At 43.3% G+C, this 19,641-nt stretch overlaps 1 protein-coding gene across 1 annotated transcript in view; it reads left to right on the top strand.

Annotated features, from left to right (window-relative positions):
* Nucleotides 1–19,641, top strand: part of prss16 (serine protease 16) — an 87,581-nt gene that overhangs the window by 61,189 nt on the left and 6,751 nt on the right. The window contains exons 6-8 of the mRNA XM_059986985.1: nt 11,795–11,996; nt 15,650–15,740; nt 17,413–17,609. Of these exons, the coding sequence (XP_059842968.1) occupies nt 11,795–11,996; nt 15,650–15,740; nt 17,413–17,609 (490 nt within the window). The remainder of the gene's footprint in view (nt 1–11,794; nt 11,997–15,649; nt 15,741–17,412; nt 17,610–19,641) is intronic.

The raw sequence follows: 19,641 nt of genomic DNA on the forward strand, positions 1-19,641 counted from the left end.
TCTCCTGCCTTGTCCTTATACCCCTTCATGCCCTGACCAATCAGGAATCTATCAACCTCTGCCTTAAATATACATACAGGCATAGGCTCCACAGGTGTCTCTGCAACAAATTCCACAGAATCATCACTTTCTGGCTAAAGAAATTCCTCCACATCTCCATTCTAAAAGGATGCCCCTCAATTCTGAGGCTGTATCCTCTGGTCTTAGACTCACCCACCTGAGGAAACATCCTCTCTGCATCTATTCTATCAAGGCCTTTCACCGTTCGATAGGTTTCAACTAAGTCACCCCTCATTCTTCTGAATTCTAGTAAATACAGGCCCAGAGCCATCAAAATCTTTTCATATGACAAGCCATTCAATCCTGGAATCATTTTCATGAATGTCCTTTGAAACCTCTCCAGTTTCAAACACATCCCCTCTAAGATAAAGTGCCCAAGACTGCTCACAACATTCAAAATGAGGCCTCAGTACTGCTTTATATATTCTCAACATTACATCCTTGCTTTTATATTCTAGTCCCCTTGAAAGGAATGCTAGCATTGCATTTTCCTTCTTCACCACAGACTCAACCTGCAAATTAACCTTTAGAGAATCCTGTACAAGGACTCCCAAGTCCCTTTGCACCTCAGTTTTTTGTATGTTCTCTCCACTTAGAAAATAGTCAACCCTTTCTTTTCTTCTATCAAGATGAATGACCATATACTTCCTGGCACTGTATTCCATCTGCCATTCTTTGCCCTGTTTCTTAATCCGTCTAAGTCCTTCTGTAGCCTCTCTACTTCCTCAAAACTACCTGCCCCTCCTCTTTATATTGTTTGCAGACTTTGCAACAATGCCATCAATTCAAAGAACAATACAGCACAGTGCAGGCCATTCGGCCCACAATGTTGTGCCGACTCTTAAACCCTGCCCCCCATATAACACTCCACCTTAAATTCCCCTATCGTCCAAATCATTGACATATAACATAAAAAGACTCGATCCCGACATAAAGCCCTGTGGAATATCACTAGACACCAGCAGCCAACTAGAAAAGACTCTCTTTATTCCCACTCTGTGCCTCCTGCCAATCAGCCACTGTCAATTATCCATTCTACTTTATCCACACGCTTTCCTGTAATACCATGGGCTTGTAGTTTGTTCAGCAGCTTCATATACAACACCTTGTTAAAGGCGTTCTGAAAATCTAAGTACACAACATCAACTGATTCTGCTTTGTCCATCCTGCTTGTTATTTCTTCAAATTTGTCAGGCAAGTTCTTCTTTTGAGGAAACCATGCTGACTGCGGCATATTTTATCATGTGCCTCCAAGTGCTCTGAATTTCAAAGATGGTAGGCCTGTCGGTGAAAGCTTTCACGGTGAGTGTGTTTGCCCATAATCATATTCCTGAAGAGATAATTTTAGATGTGCATTTCATGGTAAAGTTTGAGTGATATGTGAACAGAAGCATGGGTGTGGGGAAATAACAAATGTGGATAGAATTAATCCCAGAGAAATAAACCACCTAACTGAGGTGCTAGGCAGCATTTCTCCTCCTCTACACCAAAGCCCTGATTAGCCCTGACAAACCCACTGACATCTCATTAGATTACATGCTCAGATTCTCTGATTGTAACTGCAGATACTAGTTGTTGCTCTCCAGCATTCCACTGAACTCATGGAAATGTGCAATGCCTGTTTAATTGTGGCCAAATCCCCAGGAGTCAGTCTGTTGTGATGCTGAACCAAGTCACAGAAGCTGGGTGATGGGCGGCTTTGTCGAGTACTTTTGCTCCATCTGCAACAAGCAATGTCTCCCAGTGGCCATCTGTTTTATATCCAATCCCAGGCTTTTCCCTGTTTCAACATGTTAATCCATGGCCTCCTCTACTGCCAAGATGAGGCCACTCTCAAGTTAGAGGAGTAACACCTGATATTCTGTCTGTGTGGTCCCTAACCTAACAGTATGACAACTGATTTCTCCTTCCAGTAGTTTCTCCCCCCACCCCGCCCTATTTTCTTCCATTCCCAATTCTGACTTTTCCCTCCTCCTTATCTGCCCATCATCTCCCTCTGGTGTCCTCCTCCTTCCATTTCTCCCATGGTCCACTGTCCCCTTCTGTCAGAATCCTTCTTCAGCACTTTATCTTCTCCACTTTTCACCTCCTAGCTTCTCACTTCAACCCCTGTCCCAGCCACCTACCTTCTCCTTCACCTGGCTTCACCTATCACCTTCTGTTGTACTAATTCCCCTCCCTGACCTTCTTATTCTGGTTTCTTCCCCCTTTATTTTCAGTACTGAGGAGCAGTTTCAGCTCGAAACATCCGTTCCATAGATGGAGCCCAACCTGCTGTGTTCCTCCAGCACTTCAGACTATGTTGCTCTGGAATTCCAGCAACTACAGTTATACCTCTTGTAGTTATGATCTAAAATGTCTTTATTCATCACAACAGGTGTGCATTCTCTTGGAGAACTTTGAAACTTTGAAACTTTTATACTTCCATCCCATATTCTAAAGATATATGATTAGGGTTAGGATTAGTGAGTTGTGGACGAGCTGTGTTGGGGCTGGAAGTGTGACAGTATTTGTAGGCTCTCCCCAGCACAATCCTCATACTGTTTCAGTTGTTGATGCAAAGTGAAGCATTTCACTGAATGTTTTGATGTTTTAATGAGTAAGTGATAAATAGAGCTAATTTTTTCCTTTAAGTGGTTTGATGCAATTTCAATAACTAGACTGACATTGTTTACTTCAATATCTTGAGACTAAAACTGGTTCTATTGAATTAAATATTTACAATGGGAACACACTGTAACTGAAAGATAACTCTGCAAATGCCTTTGCTGGAACAAGGTGCTTCATATTAGTGGTCTAAAAATTTGTGAGGACAGAGAACACAGATTCCCCAGATTAGTGTTCTGAAGGCTGACTCGCTGGTACACAAATATCCCAATCATTCCTGGACAAATCAAATATACTTATGACCCATGAGCATGTTTGATATACTACATGACTAAATAACTTAGCTGTCACAGTGTTTAGTTGCCTGGTTTGAAGGAGGACAACTAACATTGTTTTATATTTGGCTGATACATATGAGAACAATGGCTCATGGCTTTATCAGTTTGTGAAACAAGCTGCTGAAATCTCTTGATCTGCCAGTCTCTGCTGTTGGTCAGTAGCTTATAGTCTTATAGACAGTACTCTTTATTTTTGTTTGGAGACACAGGACTGTAACAGGCCCTTCCAGCTCAATGAGCCTGTGTTGGCCAGTTGCACCCATGTGGCCAATTAACCTATTAACCCGTACGTCTTTGAAACGTGACAGGACAGTGGAGAGCCCAGCGGAAACCCACACTGACATGGGTTTAACAGACAAACACTTCACAGACAATGCTGGGAAAGAGCCCAGGTCACTGATGCTGTAGTAACATTACACTGGTCACTTTGTTAGCATGCCGCACAATTCTTGTTTACAAAGATGCCCTTTTAATTTTAAACAGATTCCTGCTTGCAATTAACATTAAAAACTGAAGGCTCATTCTTGCTTGAGTTAACATCTTGGTATATTCACATAATTCCATAACTCCTGAATCCCCTACTACGTCCCATCTTAAATCTGTAGCTAGGAGACCATGGAGGAAATGACATAACTACAATACCAGTTTATCACATCTGTTTAGATGCATAAATTTTAGGCCAAAATAAAGGCCTTTTTTCTGTTTTAAACCCTTTTCAGTCCTTTGTAGGATGATTATTATTTTACTGCTTGGCGTTCTCTCTCTGGCAGAAAATAATGGGTAGCAGGAGGGTTAATAAATAAGCAAAGCTGTGGGGCCCGACAACATGCCTGGTCAAGTGCTGAGGGATTTTGCAGCCCAACTAATAGAGGTCTTAATAGATATAGGAACATAGAAACCCTACAGCGCAATACAGGCCCTTCAGCCCACAAAACTGTTCCAAACATGTCCTTACCTTAGAAATTACCTAGGGTTACCCATAGCCCTCTATTTTCTGAGCACCATGTACCTATCCAGGAGACTCTTAAAAGACCCTATCGTATCCGCCTTCACCACCGTCACCAGCAGCCTATTCCATGCACTCACCACTCTCTGCATAAAAAACTTACCCCTGACATCCCCTCTGTACCTACTTCCAAGCACCCTAAAACTGTGCCCACTCACGCTAGCTATTTCAGCCCTGGGAAAAAGCCTCTGACACAGGATCAATGCCTCTTATTATCTTATACACCTCTATCAGGTCACCTCTCATCCTCTGTCACTCCAAGAAGAAAAGGCCGAGTTCACTCAACCTATTCTCATAAGACATGCTCCCCAATCCAGGCAACATCCTTGTAAATCTCCCCTGCACCCTTTCTATGGTTTCCACATCCTTCTGGTAGTGAGGCGACCAGAACTGAGCAAAGTATCTTTGCATCAGACCAATATCCCTACAGGCTTCAAGGCAACAGGCATCATTGCAATGCCCAAGAGAGTGATGGTAACTGGCCTAAACCAGACTACACTGGACTCTTTCCAACTCACCTACTGCTCAAACTGGTTCACTGGCCCTCCGCTCCATTCTGTCCCACCAAGTTGGTGGCAACTTCTCAAGCTCCACCACACTAAGACTGTTGCCCCCAGAGCTATTACTCATTCAGCTGCTGATCACGATTGCGCAGCCAGATCCAGCTCAAGTCATGTCATCAAGCTTGCTGATGATACAACAGTGGTTGGCCTCATTGACACCAATGACTAGTTGGCAAACAGAGAGGAGGCAGAGAGGCTTATCAAATGATGTGAGAACAACAACCTGAGTCTCAACATGGAGAAGGCTTCAAGATGATTGTGGACTTCAGACTTCAGACCACTCTCCATTGCACATCAATGGCTCTTCACATGCATTTTCAAAGTTCAAAGTAACTTTATTATCAAAGTACATATATGTCACCATACTGATGCACCATCAATAAGTCTCGGAGATGAGAGACGAGATATAGGCTTTTATTGGCTGGAAGAAATTGATCACCACACTACATCCTGGAGACTGAGAGCTGGGCTCAGGCCTCAATTGCCTTTATACCGGGGTCTGTGAGAGGAGCCACGGTCAGTGGGAGGAGCCACAGGAGCAGTCAGCGGTGGGGGGGGGGGGGGGCGGGGTGCGTGTCCAGACAGGTATATGTAGTTCACCACATTCACCCCCCCCCTTTGTTTTAAAAGAGAGTCCCCATGGGGCGAAGTTTCTTACAAGTATATTTACAGGTTAAGTCTATCAGGTGGTTAAATCAGTCGCTGTGATCTACGTAGCACCGGATGTGATTCCACAGGTGCCGGTGGTGATTGCACCGGAGACAGTGGTTGTGCTGGTTCCGGCCTAACTAGAGGTGTCAGCCCACTAGGCATCAGTGATCCCTCATGCGTGTGCGAGGCGCCTGGTATAGGAGTATCGTGAGGAATCTGTGTAGGGCTCGGTGTGCGCGGAGTCACCTCGGGTACAGGGTTCATAGTTACCGTGGAGTGTTCAGGGTAGTGGTCTGCTGCTCCTGCGGGCGCCAGGTCGCGGACGGAGACCGTGTCCTCCCACCCATCAAGTAAGACCATGTAGGCATACTGGGGGTTCGCATGTAGAAGGTGAACCCTCTCGACCAGCGGGGAGTATTTATTGCTTCTCACATGTTTCCGGAGCAGCACTGGCCCTGGGGATGTCAGCCAAGCTGGTAGGGTGGTCCCAGTGGCAGACTTCCTGGGAAAAGAGAATAGGCGCTCATTAGGGGTGGCATTGGTGGACGTACATAACAGGGAGCGGATAGAGTGGAGTGCCTCAGGGAGGACCTCCTGCCATCGAGAGACCGGCAACCCTTTTGACTTAAGGGCTAAAAGTGTGGCCCTCCACACTGTGGCATTCTCCCTCTCCACCTGTCCATTTCCCCGGGGATTATAGCTCGTGGTCCTACTAGTAGCAATGCCCCTAGCCAGCAGGTACCGGTGCAGTTCGTCACTCATAAAGGAGGACCCTCTATCATTGTGGATACAGCAGGGATACCCGAACAGAGTGAAGAGCTGGCGCAGGGCTTTTATGACGGACGTGGCAGTGGTGTTGGGGCAGGGGATGGCAAAGGGGAACTGCGAGTACTCGTCGATAATGTTGAAGAAGTAGACATTGCGGTCGGTGGAGGGAGGGGGGCCATTAAAGTCAACACTCAGTCGCTCAAAGGGGCGGGTGGCCTTGATAAGTTGCGCCTTTTCAGGACGGTGGAAGTGCGGTTTGCACTCAGCGCAGACTTGGCAGTCCCTGGTCATCGTCCTGGTGTCCTCAAGGGAGTAGAGCAGGTTCCGGGCTTTCACGAAATGGTAAAATCGGGTGACCCCCAGGTGGCAAAGATCTGCATGAAGGGCGTATAGCTGGTCGAGCTGTGCGCTGGTGCATGCTTCCCGAGGATAGGGCATCAGGGGGCTCATTGAGCCTTCCAGGCCAGTACAGGATACCATAGTTGTAGGTGGAGAGTTCTATTCTCCACCGCAACATTTTATCATTTTTGATTTTGCCCTGCTGTTGGTTGCTGAACATGAACGCAACTGAGTGCTGGTCGGTCAGCAAGGTGAACCTTCTGCCAGCAAGATAGTGCCTCCAGTGCCTAATAGATTCCACTATGGCCTGGGCTTCTTTCTCCACCGCGGAGTGCTGAATTTCAGGGCCTTGAAGTCTACGAGAAAAGAATGCTACTGGCCTGCTTGCCTGATTGAGGCAGCACTGCATGCATCGTTCCTTTGGCAATGTCCCCTTTAATGCTGCGCGGGCCTCAGCAGAGAGGGGAAATGTGGTAGACTTGACCAGGGGGCGGGCCTTGTCTGCGTAATGGGGGACCCATTGGGCATAATAGGAAAAGAAGCCCAGGCACCATCTGAGGGCTTTGAGGGTGGTGGGAAGAGGGAGTTCTAATAGGGGGCACATACGATCGGGATCAGGGCCAATAACCCTATTTTCCACGACATACCCAAGGATAGCGAGCCGGGTGGTTCCGAACACACACTTGTCCCTGTTTTAAGTAAGGTTCAGGGCTTTGGCCACATGGAAAAATCATTGGAGGTTGGCGTTGTGATCCGGCCAGTCGTGACCACAGATGGTGATATTATCCAGATAGGGAAATGTGGCCTTCAGTTGGCACTGGTCCACCATCCGGTCCATTTCCCTCTGGAAGACAGAGACACCATTTGTGACACCGAAGGGGACACGCAGGAAGTGATAGAGCCTGCCGCCTACCTCAAAGGCGGTGTAGGGTCGGTCCTCTGGGCGGATGGGGAGCTGGTGATAAGCGAATTTCAGATCTATTGTCGAGTACACCTTGTACTGAGCTATCTGGTTGACCATATCCGCGATGCGGGGTAGGGGGTACGCATCAAGCTGCGTGAACCTATTGATGGTCTGGCTATAGTGCACGACCATCCTATTTTTCTGCTCGGTCCGAACAACAACCACCTGGGCCCTCCAAGGACTTGTGCTTGGCTCAATGATCCCCTCCCTGAGCAGCCGCTGCATTTCCAACTGAATGAAGGCCCTGTCCCTCGTGCTGTACCTCTTGCTTTTAGTTGCCACAGGTTCACAGTCGGGGGTCAGGTTGGCGAACAGCGGTGGGGGAGGGATCTTTAGGTTGGAGAGGCTGCAAGTGGTGTCAGTGGCGCAGCTGTCAGCATGGTGCTGGGTGGGATGTGTGTGTGTGGTCAGTAGTGGGGTATATGACGAAGTCCCACAAAACTGAGGATTCCTGACAGTGAGTGGTGGGAGGGACCCGTCATATGCCATAGTCACACTTTTGAGGTGGCTCTGGAAGTCCAGCCCCAATAGCACAGGCACGCACAGTTGAGGCATGACCAGTAGCACAAAGTTCCTATATTCTGTGCCCTGCACCACCAATGTCGCTACACAACCCACCCGGATGTCTGTGGAATATGACCCAGAAGCCATGGTGACCCTCTGGCTTACTGGCCGTGTCACGAGTCCACAGCGTTGCACCGTGTCCGGGTTAATAAAACTCTCAGTGCTGTCCATGTCAAACAGGCAGCTAGTCCTGTGCCCCTCCACCAGGATGTCCATCATTGACCTTGCAAGCTGGTGTGGGGCGCTTTGGTCGAGGGTTACGGAGGCCAGAGTTGAACTGCTGTCTTGGTGCCCGGTAAGCACTGGTGGGTCAGGGGCGGGGCGAGGTGGCATCAACAAAGATGGCCACCTCCATGTCTCGCACGAGGTGGGCAGGCAAGATGGCGGCCCCCATGCCTCGCACGAGGCGGGCAGGCAAGAAGGCAGCGACAAAGATGGCGGCCCCCATGCCTCACACGCAGTGCTGCCTGACCCTGCTGGTTGTTTAGACTTAAAGACCTTGGCGAAATGGCCCTTCTTCCCGCAGCTGGAGCAGGTCGCTTCTCGGGCCAGGCAGCGGTTTCGGGGGTGCTTTTCGAGTCCGTAGAAGTAACACTGCGCAGACTTGCGACTGGCAGCAGCTGTGGTCGGTTTCGGGTAGTTCGTGGACTCGCGACTGGCAGCGGTGGTGGTGGATCCAGGTGGCGGGGTCTGCAGCGACCACGGAACCGGCGGGGGATCGCGCGGCTGGACAGCGTCAGCGTTGTGCAGAGCAGCCTCCAGCGTGTCGGCCGTCTCGATCGCCGAGCGTAAGGTAAGATCGGCATTTTCCAGCAGCCGCTGGCGCACGTACACTGACCTGATCCCCGTAACGAAGGCGTCTCGTACTAGCAGCTCCGCATGTTGTTCCGCTGTCAATCCTTTGCAGTCGCAAGCTCGCACGAGTGTCTGTAGGGCTTGGAGAAACTGCCCACTCGACTCGTCGGGTCGCTGTCGCCGCGTCGCTACGCAATGTCTTGCATAGACGGTGTTCACCGGCCGCAGGTACTGTCTTTTGAGGGCGTCCAGTGCCCCTTGGTAGGTTGGCAGGTCCCTGATAAGGATGAATACTTTCGGACTTACTCTAGATAGTAGTATTTTGTACATTGTGGCAGGCTCAGTCACTGGAATCGCTTCCAAGTATGATTGGAAGCATGCAAGCCAGAGTTCAAAGGCAAGAGCTGCTCCTGGAGCTTGGGAGTTCACATCTAATTTTTCCGGACATAAAATGCTTTCCATGTTTTAAAACTTCCAGCCAATAAAATTGATGCACCATCAATAACTCTCGGAGACAAGAGGCGAGATATAGGCTTTTATTGACTGGAAGAAAGAACAAGCAGCAATTGACCACCACACTACATCCTGGAGACTGAGACCAGGGCTCAGGCTCCAATCGCCTTTATACCGGGGTCCGTGGGAGGAGCCACGGTCTGTGGGAGGGGCCACAGGAGCAGTCAGTGGGGGGGGGCGTGTCCAGACAGGTATATGTAGTTCACCACACATACACAACCCTGAGATTTGTTTTCTAGCAGGCATACACAGTAAATCCCAGGACCATAATAGAATCAATGAAAACTGCACGCAGCAGGACAAACATCCAATGTGAAAAAGACAACAAACTGTATAGATACAAAAGAAAGAATAATAATAATAATAAATAAATAAGCAATAAATCACAGGATCATGAGATGTACAGTCCTTTAAAGTGAGTCTATATGTTGTGGGAACAGTTCAGCTATGGGGCAAGTGAAGTTATCCCCATTAGTTCAAGAGCTAATGGTTGAAGGGTAATTACTGTTCATGAACTTGGTGGTCTGTTCGGTCTTCCTAACGGGAGCAGCCAGAAGAGAGAATAGCCTGAGTAGTGGAGATCTTTGAAGTGACTTTGCTTTCCTGTGACAGCGCTCCATTTTGATGTGCTCAATGAGGGCAGCACTTTACCCACGGCAGACTGGGCCAAGTCCATTATTTTTTGTACGGTTTTCTGTTCAAGAGCTTTGCTGTTTCCATATCAGGCCATAATGCTCTACTCCACACATCTATAGAAGTTAGATACCATGCCAAGTCTTTGCAAACTTTTAAAGAAGTAGAGGCACAGCCGTGCTTTCTTCATAATTGCACTTGCGTGCTGGGCCCAAGAGAGATCCTCTGAAATGATAGCATCAAGGTATTAATGACCTTCCGCACCTCTGATCCTCCGATGAGGACTGGGTAACAAACCTCCAATTTCCTCCTCCTGAACTGTGTAATCAGCTCTTTGGTCTTGTTGACATTGAGTGAGAGTTGCTGTTGTGGCACCACTCAACCAGAATTTCAATCTCTTCCGATATGCTTACTCGTCACCGCCTTTGATTCAGCCAATGTCAGTGGTGTCATCAGCAAACTTAAAGTGATATTGGAACTGTGCTTACTTTCACCGATAAATAACTGTAAAGTGAGTAGAGCAGGGGGCTAAGCATACAGTCTTGTGGTGCATTTGTGCTGATGGAGATTGTGGAAGAGATGTTGTTGACAATCCAAATTGATTGGAGTTGGCAAGTGAGGAAATCAGGGATCTAATTGCACAAGAATGGATTGAGGCCTTGAAACTTGTTGATTAGTTTTGAGGGGAGGTATTGAATGACAAGCTGTAGTTGATAAAGAGCATCCTGATGTATGCTTCTTTGCTGTCCAGTTGTTCCAGGGTTGTGTTGTGCAAGTTGGAAAATTGGAGCAGATCCAAGTCACTTCTCCAGCAGCAGTTGATATGTTTTACCAACAACCTCTCAAAGAGCTACTGGACAATAGTCATAGAGGCAGATACCACATTCTTCTTGCACACTAGTATAACCTTAGCCAGCTTGAAGCAGGTAGGTGACTCAAGCTGTCGTAGTGAGAGGTTAAAGATATTGGTGATCACTCCAGCCATTTGATCAGTACAGGTCTTTAGTACATCTGGGCTGGATGCTTTCTGTGAGTTTACCCTCCTGAAGGATGTTCTTATGCCGGCCTCAGAGACTGAAATCATATGGTCACCAGTGGCTGTGGGAGCTTGTTAAGGCTTCTCCATGTTTTGGTGTTCAAAAGAGTGTAGAAGGCATTGAGCTCATCTGGGGGTGAAGCCTTGTAGTCACCTATGTCGCTTGGTTTCACTTTGTAAGAGGCAATATTATTCAAGCCCTTCCACAGGTGGTAAGCGTCCTTCAGTGATTCAAGTTTGGTCTGGAATTGCTACTTTGTACATGAGCTGGCTTTCCAAAGATCTTCCTTGGTCATCTGATCTGAATGCCACTATTCTGGCCCTGAGCAGATTGCAGATCTCATGGTTCATCCAGGGCTTCTGTTTAGAGAAGACTCTGAATGATTTTGTGGTGACACGTTCATCTTTTTTATAAAGTCATGTTTTTATAAAGTCTGTGAAAACAATAGTGTGTCCTCTGGTGAGTCCTTGAACACGGCCAAGTTCACCGACTTAAAGGAGTCCTGTAGCTGCCTTTCTGCCTCCCACAGCCTCCTCTTTGTTGTCCTTAACTCAGAGGCTTTGATCTTTATACAGGTGGGAGATAGGCAGCCAAGTAATCAGATTTCCAGAAATGTGTTCTCGGCATAGAACAGTTGGCATTCCTTGTTGTGATATAGTTTTGGTATGGAATGGTGGACATTCCTTATTGTAGTATAGTCTAGCCATGGAACAGTAGGCATTCCTTATTATAGCATAATGACTTTTGAATTATATTTCATTAACTAATTTGTGATAATATTTTGTTTTCAGTGCTGTATGTGACATATGCTTTCTAGATGCACTGTGGTCTGAAAGAAATATGTTTCATTTGGTTATGACAATAAACTTGAACTTAACTATCTTCTTATAATGTAATTGTTCATGATTTCCCTTTAAATGTCTCCAGTAATTTGTTTATATGTTTTTTTTAAACAGGACCCAAAAGGTGCCAACATTACAATTGACAAGCTCTGTACGATAATGGAGAATTCTTCCTTGGGTATACCGTACAAGAGATATGCAAAGGTTTCTCAGCTGCTACTGGATACGTATGAAGAAAAGTGTCTGGACGCAAGTTACAGCAAGTTTTTATCTGATATGTTGAACACTTCCTGGGCTTCTCCAGCAGCAGATGGAAGTAGGAAAACAACCACTATTTAAAAACTGCTACCTTACTGTATTCTGAAGTACAAAACTAGTGGATAATTGAAATAGTTTCACACATCATTGGAAGTGTCTGTCAAACTGTCTGTCTCCATGGCTAACAACAGAATTCATGGGCACCTTTTTGCTTCCTGTGCCACCATTACTGGAGTCCATGATCATTGCTTTTATATTCTAGTCCCCTGGAAATGCAATGCCTGCATTGAGGACTGGAGCATAAAAGCAAGGATATAATGCTGAGGTTTATTAAGGCATTGGTTAGACTGCACTGAATACCGGGAGCAGTTTTTGGCCTAATCTAAGAAAAGATATGCTGGCTTTGAAGAGGGTCCAGATGAGGTTCAGGAAAATGATTACTGGAGTTTATAGGTCAATGTACAAGGAGCATTTGTTTGCTCTGGGCCAGTGCTCGTTGGAGTTTAGATTGAAGAGGAGGGGGGGGGATCTCATTGAAACCTATCAAATATTGAAGACCAAGACAGAGTGGATGTAGAGAGGATGTTTCCTATGGTGGGGGAGTCTAAAACCAGAGGACACATCCTCAGAATAGATGGATGTCCATTTAGAACAGAGATGAGGAGGAATTTCTTTAGCTAGAGAGAAGTGAATCTATAAAATTCATTGCCACAGACAGCTGTGGCGGCCAAGTCTTTGGATTTATTTAAAGTGGAAGTTGATAGGTTCTTGAATAGTCAGGGCAATTAAGGGTTACAGGGAGAAGGCAGGAGAATGGGGATTGAAAGGGCTAATAAATCAGCCGTGATACAATGGTGAAGCATACTCATCGGGCTGAGTGGCCTAATTCTGATCCTATGTCTTATGGTTCTATCAATATCTGCTCCAATGACACTGATGTAATAAGAATCCGGCTTTAGAAATTGGGATCCATCCAACCTGTACCATTCATTACAATCTGCAAGGCATTCAGAGTTCTGATTCTCCATGTTCCCAAGCTCACCACACCACACCCATTGCATAGAACTCATCTCCTTCCTGAAATCCAGTTTATTATTATCAGTCTGTATGGAAGATTAAAACCATCTATTTAACAATCCAGTCTACAGATTCAAGTCCAGAGCTTGTGCTGTTCAAGATTACTGGGAGTGGGAGGATTTCTTCCCCCCAGAGAGTTGTTCCCATTTTGAAACCATTGACTGGTAAATGCTGATCATTTACCCATATTTGAATATTATCATGCAAGTACAAGCTAGATAATTCCTTGGACAGGAGAACAGACTTTTGATAGCCAGATAAGTTGTGACAAAAATGGTGAAATTGATGTTGTTTTGCTGGGTTCTGTTATTACAGAAGTCACATAAAATGAGTATGGTGCACATTGCCCATGTATTATGTGTATGTTGTGAAAGATACTTTCTTCAGTTAGATGTTCAAGTAATGTTTAGTACAATATAGATAATGTTGCTTCATGGGTTGTGCTTTTGCTATTGACCATTCTGTAGTTCATTTTTCATTATTAATAATTTGTTTGTAACTTAACAGATTAAGGTTTAAGATGTATTTTATTTCTTACATCCATTTCACAACATGAGGGAGTAAAAGATTTTATATTGTGTCTCCGTCGCTATGTACAAGCAATAAGAAGAGAAATATGGGAAGACATTGCCCAAACACTAGGATTGTATACATGTATGTATGGTCAGATATGCGATCAGATCAATGTGTATTGATAAATGTGTACTGAAGGCCTGGTGAGAGAAGCTGTTCTGTAGCCTGTTGGTCCTGGCCTTAATACTGCAGGATCATTTGCCAAACGGAAGCAGCTGAAACAATTTGTGGTTGGGGGGGGGCTGGAGTCCCTGATGATCCTTCAGGCTCTTTTTATGTACTTGCTGATGTAATGTCCTGAAAAGAAGGAAGTTCACATCCACAGATGCACTGGGCTATCCGCACCACTCTCTGCAGTGCCCTGCAATTGAGGGTAGTCCAGTACCCGTACCAGGTGGTGACACAGCCTGTCAGAATGCTCTCGATGGTGCCCCCATAGAAAGTCCTGAGGATTTGAGGACTCATACCAAGCTTCTTCAGCCATCTGAGGTGAAAGAAGTGCTGTTGTGCTTTTATCACCACATAGCCAGTATATACAGTCCAGATGAGACCCTTGGTGATGTGTATACTGAGGAACTTGAAGCTACTCACCCTCACAACTACAGTCCCATTGATGTCAACAGGGGCAAGTCTGTCTCCATTCCTCCTGTAACCCATGATCAACTCCTTCGTTTTTTACAGCTTCGAGGAGAGGTTGTTCTCTTGGCACTGCCATACCAAGCATGTTTTATTTCAATTTCTTTCATTATCACATAAAATCATTTGAATTATTACTATACAAAAAGAACCGATTAGCACATTGAGAGTACATAAGCTTCTGTCAAGTCCAATCCCTCCCTCTTTGTCCGTGAGTTTTGTTTTTAGACCGGGTTCTTGGTGTACCTAGAAGTTTATTTTAGAAACAGATTTCCAAAGTAAATACATACATTGTGCTTTTTTTTGCAAAAGTCTAAATATTTACGGATTTATGAAGAAAACATTCCTTCCAATTGGGCCGCAGAATTTCATTGAGGTCTGGGGTTAATATTAATATTTGTTATAAATGTTAGAGTTAGAATTGAGTGAGAACCCTGATAGTTAGGTTTTCTGAGTGAATAGGTAGTAAAGGAATATTAACGAAGGTACATTTTCAAAACTGCACTCATGATTGTTTCCAGTGATAATCTATTTCCCATTGGATTCAAGCAGCTACTTTAAAATAATATGGTCAGCTCTCATTATTTAGCAGAGCCTTAACATAATGTTAAAGTTCTTTTAAGATGTAATACATTATATTAGCGTCTTATAATTCAAATGGTTCTGTTTTCACATGGCCTTTGTGAACTGATGTCCAGGCCAGGGCACAAACTATAAGAAAAATGTAACAGTTCAACTTTTGTCTAGCACATAGCTAGAACCAGCATAAGAATTTGCAGTGAATGATACCAGTGTTTCAAATATGCTGCATTGTGTGGGCGTGCATGAGCCGCAGTCAATAACCTTGTTCTTGAATTGTCTCCCAAGCGCTTCTTATCACATTCCCATGTTAACTTGATACTAAGATACTAAGTAAAAATATTCCGGAAAAGATTGTGGAAATAGAAACATTCCAGCTCGTGCTGCTGCCTTTTAACGCTTTCCCCCCCAATCTTTCTTTTTCAGTGCTGAGGTCATCATCTAATGGCAGGTTTTAGTTCCCTGACCACTGAATGCCAAAATGATTAGTCTTCATGCATAATTTGTTTTGGCCAGTTGTTCAACCTTTGGGAACGCTCGTCAAAGTTGACACCATTCACAGAAAAATGATTAAAAACATGTATTTTAAAAGTGGTCTGGGTAGATTCTAGTCAGAAGCAGAAAGCAATTTCTTCCCCTCTTACTACCTCACAGGCTGTGAGTTAATTTCTGAGGAAGGGAATTGCTGTTCCAGCTGGCCCACAATGTGATATGCAAACTTAGTAGAACTTGGTATTCAGCATTTACCTGCTTGAGCACAGAGTATTTTTATATGTTTATGCACTTAGCCGCAGTGTATTTTTTTATATGTTTTCACTCTTCAATGGAATTTTTCACTCATTTCAGGCAGACAATGGGCTTATCAGTCATGTACAGAATTTGGATATTATCAGTCAACTGATTCTCTGCAGCAGCCTTTTGCTGGATTTCCCCTCAGGTAAACTGGATTCTAGGCTCTTTGATACTAGTAGCATGCTTTATTCATCACTTATCTTTTAGTGAGGAAAATTAAATCACAGTATTCTTGAGTAATTTCACATTTAGCTGTAGAACAAAAATAAGAATATAAGAAACTGGAAACAAACGAGAAAATTTGCAGATGCTTGAAATCTGAGCAACACAAACAAAATACTAGAGGATCTCAGCAGGTCAGCTAGCATGTAGGAAAAAAGTACAGTCGAGGTTTTGAGCTGAAACCCTTCAGCATGACTGCTACAGAATTGTGTGTTTTACTTGAATCAGAATCTGGTTTTATTTGTTTTCAAATTGTGTTCCGCCAGCAATATTTTTTCATCCTTTAAAACACAATACGTTATTCCAGCAATGGAGTACCCTACTAGCGAAGGAAAATCTAGAATACTATTGGCAATAATTTACTGTAGAACCTGTTTTGTACTAGTAATAATATTAATAACTGCTGAGAATTGTGGTGAGATTTGCTATCTTACACAATGCAGTCTAGACCATTGACTGTCCTTGCAGGTATTGTAGGAATGGCTGGCACACTAATTTGGCCCCTGCTTGATAAATTTGTGTCTCTTCATTCAATCCTCTCTCATGACTGCAGTACCGAATCTATAGCCTGGGCTGATTTTCTTCTAACTATTTTCACCTACTTTCTCCCATTGCCAAACATCTGCCAACAGTTATGCTGCCAATTCAGAAATTTTCCGGTTCAATTCATTTGCTTTAGTTGTATTAGTTGGGACGGTTTCTTCCTTGCTAAGTTTATTATTCGTTATGTATTTAATACTAAATATTCACTTTTCAGGATGACTCTGCACATTTGGAATACAGAAGTAGTTGCCCATTAACCATCTTCAGACATTAGTTTGTTGAAAACTAATAAGCCAAGTTATACAGAGAGTTATGCTTGTTATATATTGTCTTTACCAGTGAGAATTCATTCTGAGATTTTCTGAGAACTTTATTAGGGTACTGTGGGATGAAGAAATAAGCAAAAAGCAAGAGGAATTCACAAAACATGCCATTTGTGTTTTGGCTATAAATCAATACCTCTGTTTACTATGGAATCCAAATTCACTCATAAGTTGATAACCTAATTTTTAGTTGCCTCTTCTCTGCAATGTGAAAGAAACATTGAATTAATTGCAATTTAGATGAAGATTTAAACTGAAGTTTTATATGTTTTTTTCAGGGGATATGTGATCTCATGAGAACTGAGAAATCCTGATGTGCTCAATTCTTTTCCTTCAACTAGTATCTTTTAATCAAATCTGGTCCCCCTTTCTTTACTGTTTGTATGCATATATTAGCTTTTCTTATCAATGTTGGGAAAAATTAATATAAAAGAACATTTTTCATACAAAATAACTCGTGTTAATATTTCATGCTTTGTTTTGATTCCATCAAAGGTAATTCATTGGAGATCTATTTTATAAATTCAAAATCAATTTTGTATAAAGGTTTTACAAGACAATAAACTTAATAAATACAAACATGGTAAGGTTCATTTTATGTTTTTTTTTTCAAGAGTTCACAGTACTCTTATTTCCTGCCCATCTGGATCAACTTGAAGTCTTTGTTAATTATATAAGTAAAAGGAACTACTTTACGAACTCTTGTTTTCTGTCTCTCTTCTGTTTTAGTTACAAACTGCAGCAATGCATGGATTTATTTGGTCCTGCATTCAATCGTACTGTACTTGCTCATGCTGTACAGCACAGCAATGAAAACTATGGAGGTACTAACATTAAAGGAAGTCGAATAATTTTTCCAAATGGCTCAAAGGATCCCTGGCATGTACTGAGTATTACCAAAGGTCATAGAGCTATTTACATTCAAGGTAATGATATTAAGAATATAATTGTTCCAGTTTCTGCTAGCTTATACTTATATCATCTGTGAAATCCAAGCCATGTTAAAAAGTATCTGTTGATTCTGTGCTGAGGATCACATAAATTGAAACCATGTTCAGTAAAAATTAAGTTTCCATAGTTTTTAAAACCAGACTTTGGATATAATAAACACTGGCCCTGACCAAGATCAAAATAAAGATTAAGCCAGTATGTTCTTAAGCTGAAGTCATTGTCTTAATAAATGTTTTTGCAGATATTATTTTAAAAATTGCAAGGAAAGACGAAATAAAACTGGTCATAAAACTGGTGACTGATTCACTATAAGTTAATTATTATCAGCTATTTATAAACAGCTTAACTACAAGTGGGAGATTAGATACTCTAAAAAAAATAACAATAATTTGTGAAAAAGAGTATTTTCTGTATTAATAAATAATGGAATAGGTTAAAATGTCAGCACAACGTTGTAGGGTGAAAGGCCTACTCTGTGCTGTACTGTTAGATCTTATATATTCTAATAAAGTTGCAACAGTTAAGGACTGAACTACATCTATAATATTTTAATGTACTAAAACTATCTTCTGTTACAATATTGTATGTTAACACAATAATAAATACTTGTGCTTATTATATTTTTTTCATGTATGCATGAAGTCCACAGAAACTAAAAAATGCAAGTTCAGATGCATTGTGTGCCTAAGTGCCCAAGACTGAAACTATGTCCTACTCAGTATTTTATGTAATCTGGGGTGTCATTTAGTAGAGGACATTCGTAACAAGGTTTTGGAGCAGAAGGATGACACATCCTTCAAGAAAGAAAAGATGGAAGACAAAGGAGAGATAGCCAATAATATTAAAGACGATACCAAAAGTCTCTTCAGGTACATAAACTGTAAAACAGAGGTGAGAGTAGATGTCGGACTGCTGGAAAGTGAGGCTGGATAGCTAGTATTCAGAGACAAGGAAATGACAGACAAACTGAATAAGTATTTTGAATCAGTATTGACTGTGAAAGACACTAGCAGCATGCTGGAAGTTTGAGAGTGTCAGGGGACAGAAGTGAGTGAATTTGCCATTAGTAGGTTGAAGGTGCTTAGGAAACTAAAAGGTCTGAAGGTAAATTAATCAACTGGACCAAATGGTGTAGACCCCAGGCTTCTAAAAGTGGTGGCGGAAGAGATTGTGGAGACATTAGTAATGATCTTTCAAGAATCGATGGTTTCTAGGATGGTTCTAGAAGATTTGAAAATTGCAAAAGTCACTTCACTCTTCAAGAAGGGAGAGAGGTAGAAGAAAGGAAATTATAGGCCAGTTAGTCTGTCTGCAGTGGTTGTGAAGATGTTGGAGTTGATTGTTAAGGATGTGGTTTCAGGGTTACTTGGAGGGACATGTTAAAAAGGCCAAAGTCAGTGTGGTGTTTGTAAGGGAAAATCTTGTCTGACAAGTCTGTTGGAATTATTTGAAGAAATAACAAGTAGGACAGAAAACGGACAATCAGTGGGTGTTTGGTCCTTGGATTTTCAGAAGGTACTACACATGAGGCTGCTTAGCAAGTTAGGAGCCTGTGGTGTTACAGGAAAGATACCAGCATGGATAGAACATTGGCTGATTGGCAGGAGGCAAAGAGTGTGAATAAAGGGAGCCTTTTCTGGTCGGCGGCTGGTGACTAGTGGTGTTCCACAGGCGTCTGTGTTGGGACCAATTCTTTTTGCATTATTCATCAATGATTTAGATGGCGTTATTTCAAACAGTGACTCTATTATATTGTACATTCTCATTTTCATTTGTGCCTGCCAAAATGCATTACCTGTTCATGGAAGATCATTTGTATAGTTTACTTGTTTCTTTCTTAACTACTCAGTCAAGGAATTGGATTGCCATCATTCATCGGATGGCCAACCATTTATGCTAGTCGCCTGAGGTATTTTGGTAAGAACTAGCAAGCAGACAAAATAATTTTCATGGATATAATGCAACCCCGAATTTTCAAAGATCTTGCTTTTGTTTTACTAAAACTAG

This window comes from Hypanus sabinus, chromosome 2 (genome assembly GCF_030144855.1).
Source record: "Hypanus sabinus isolate sHypSab1 chromosome 2, sHypSab1.hap1, whole genome shotgun sequence".
Classification (NCBI taxonomy): Eukaryota; Metazoa; Chordata; class Chondrichthyes; order Myliobatiformes; family Dasyatidae; genus Hypanus; species Hypanus sabinus.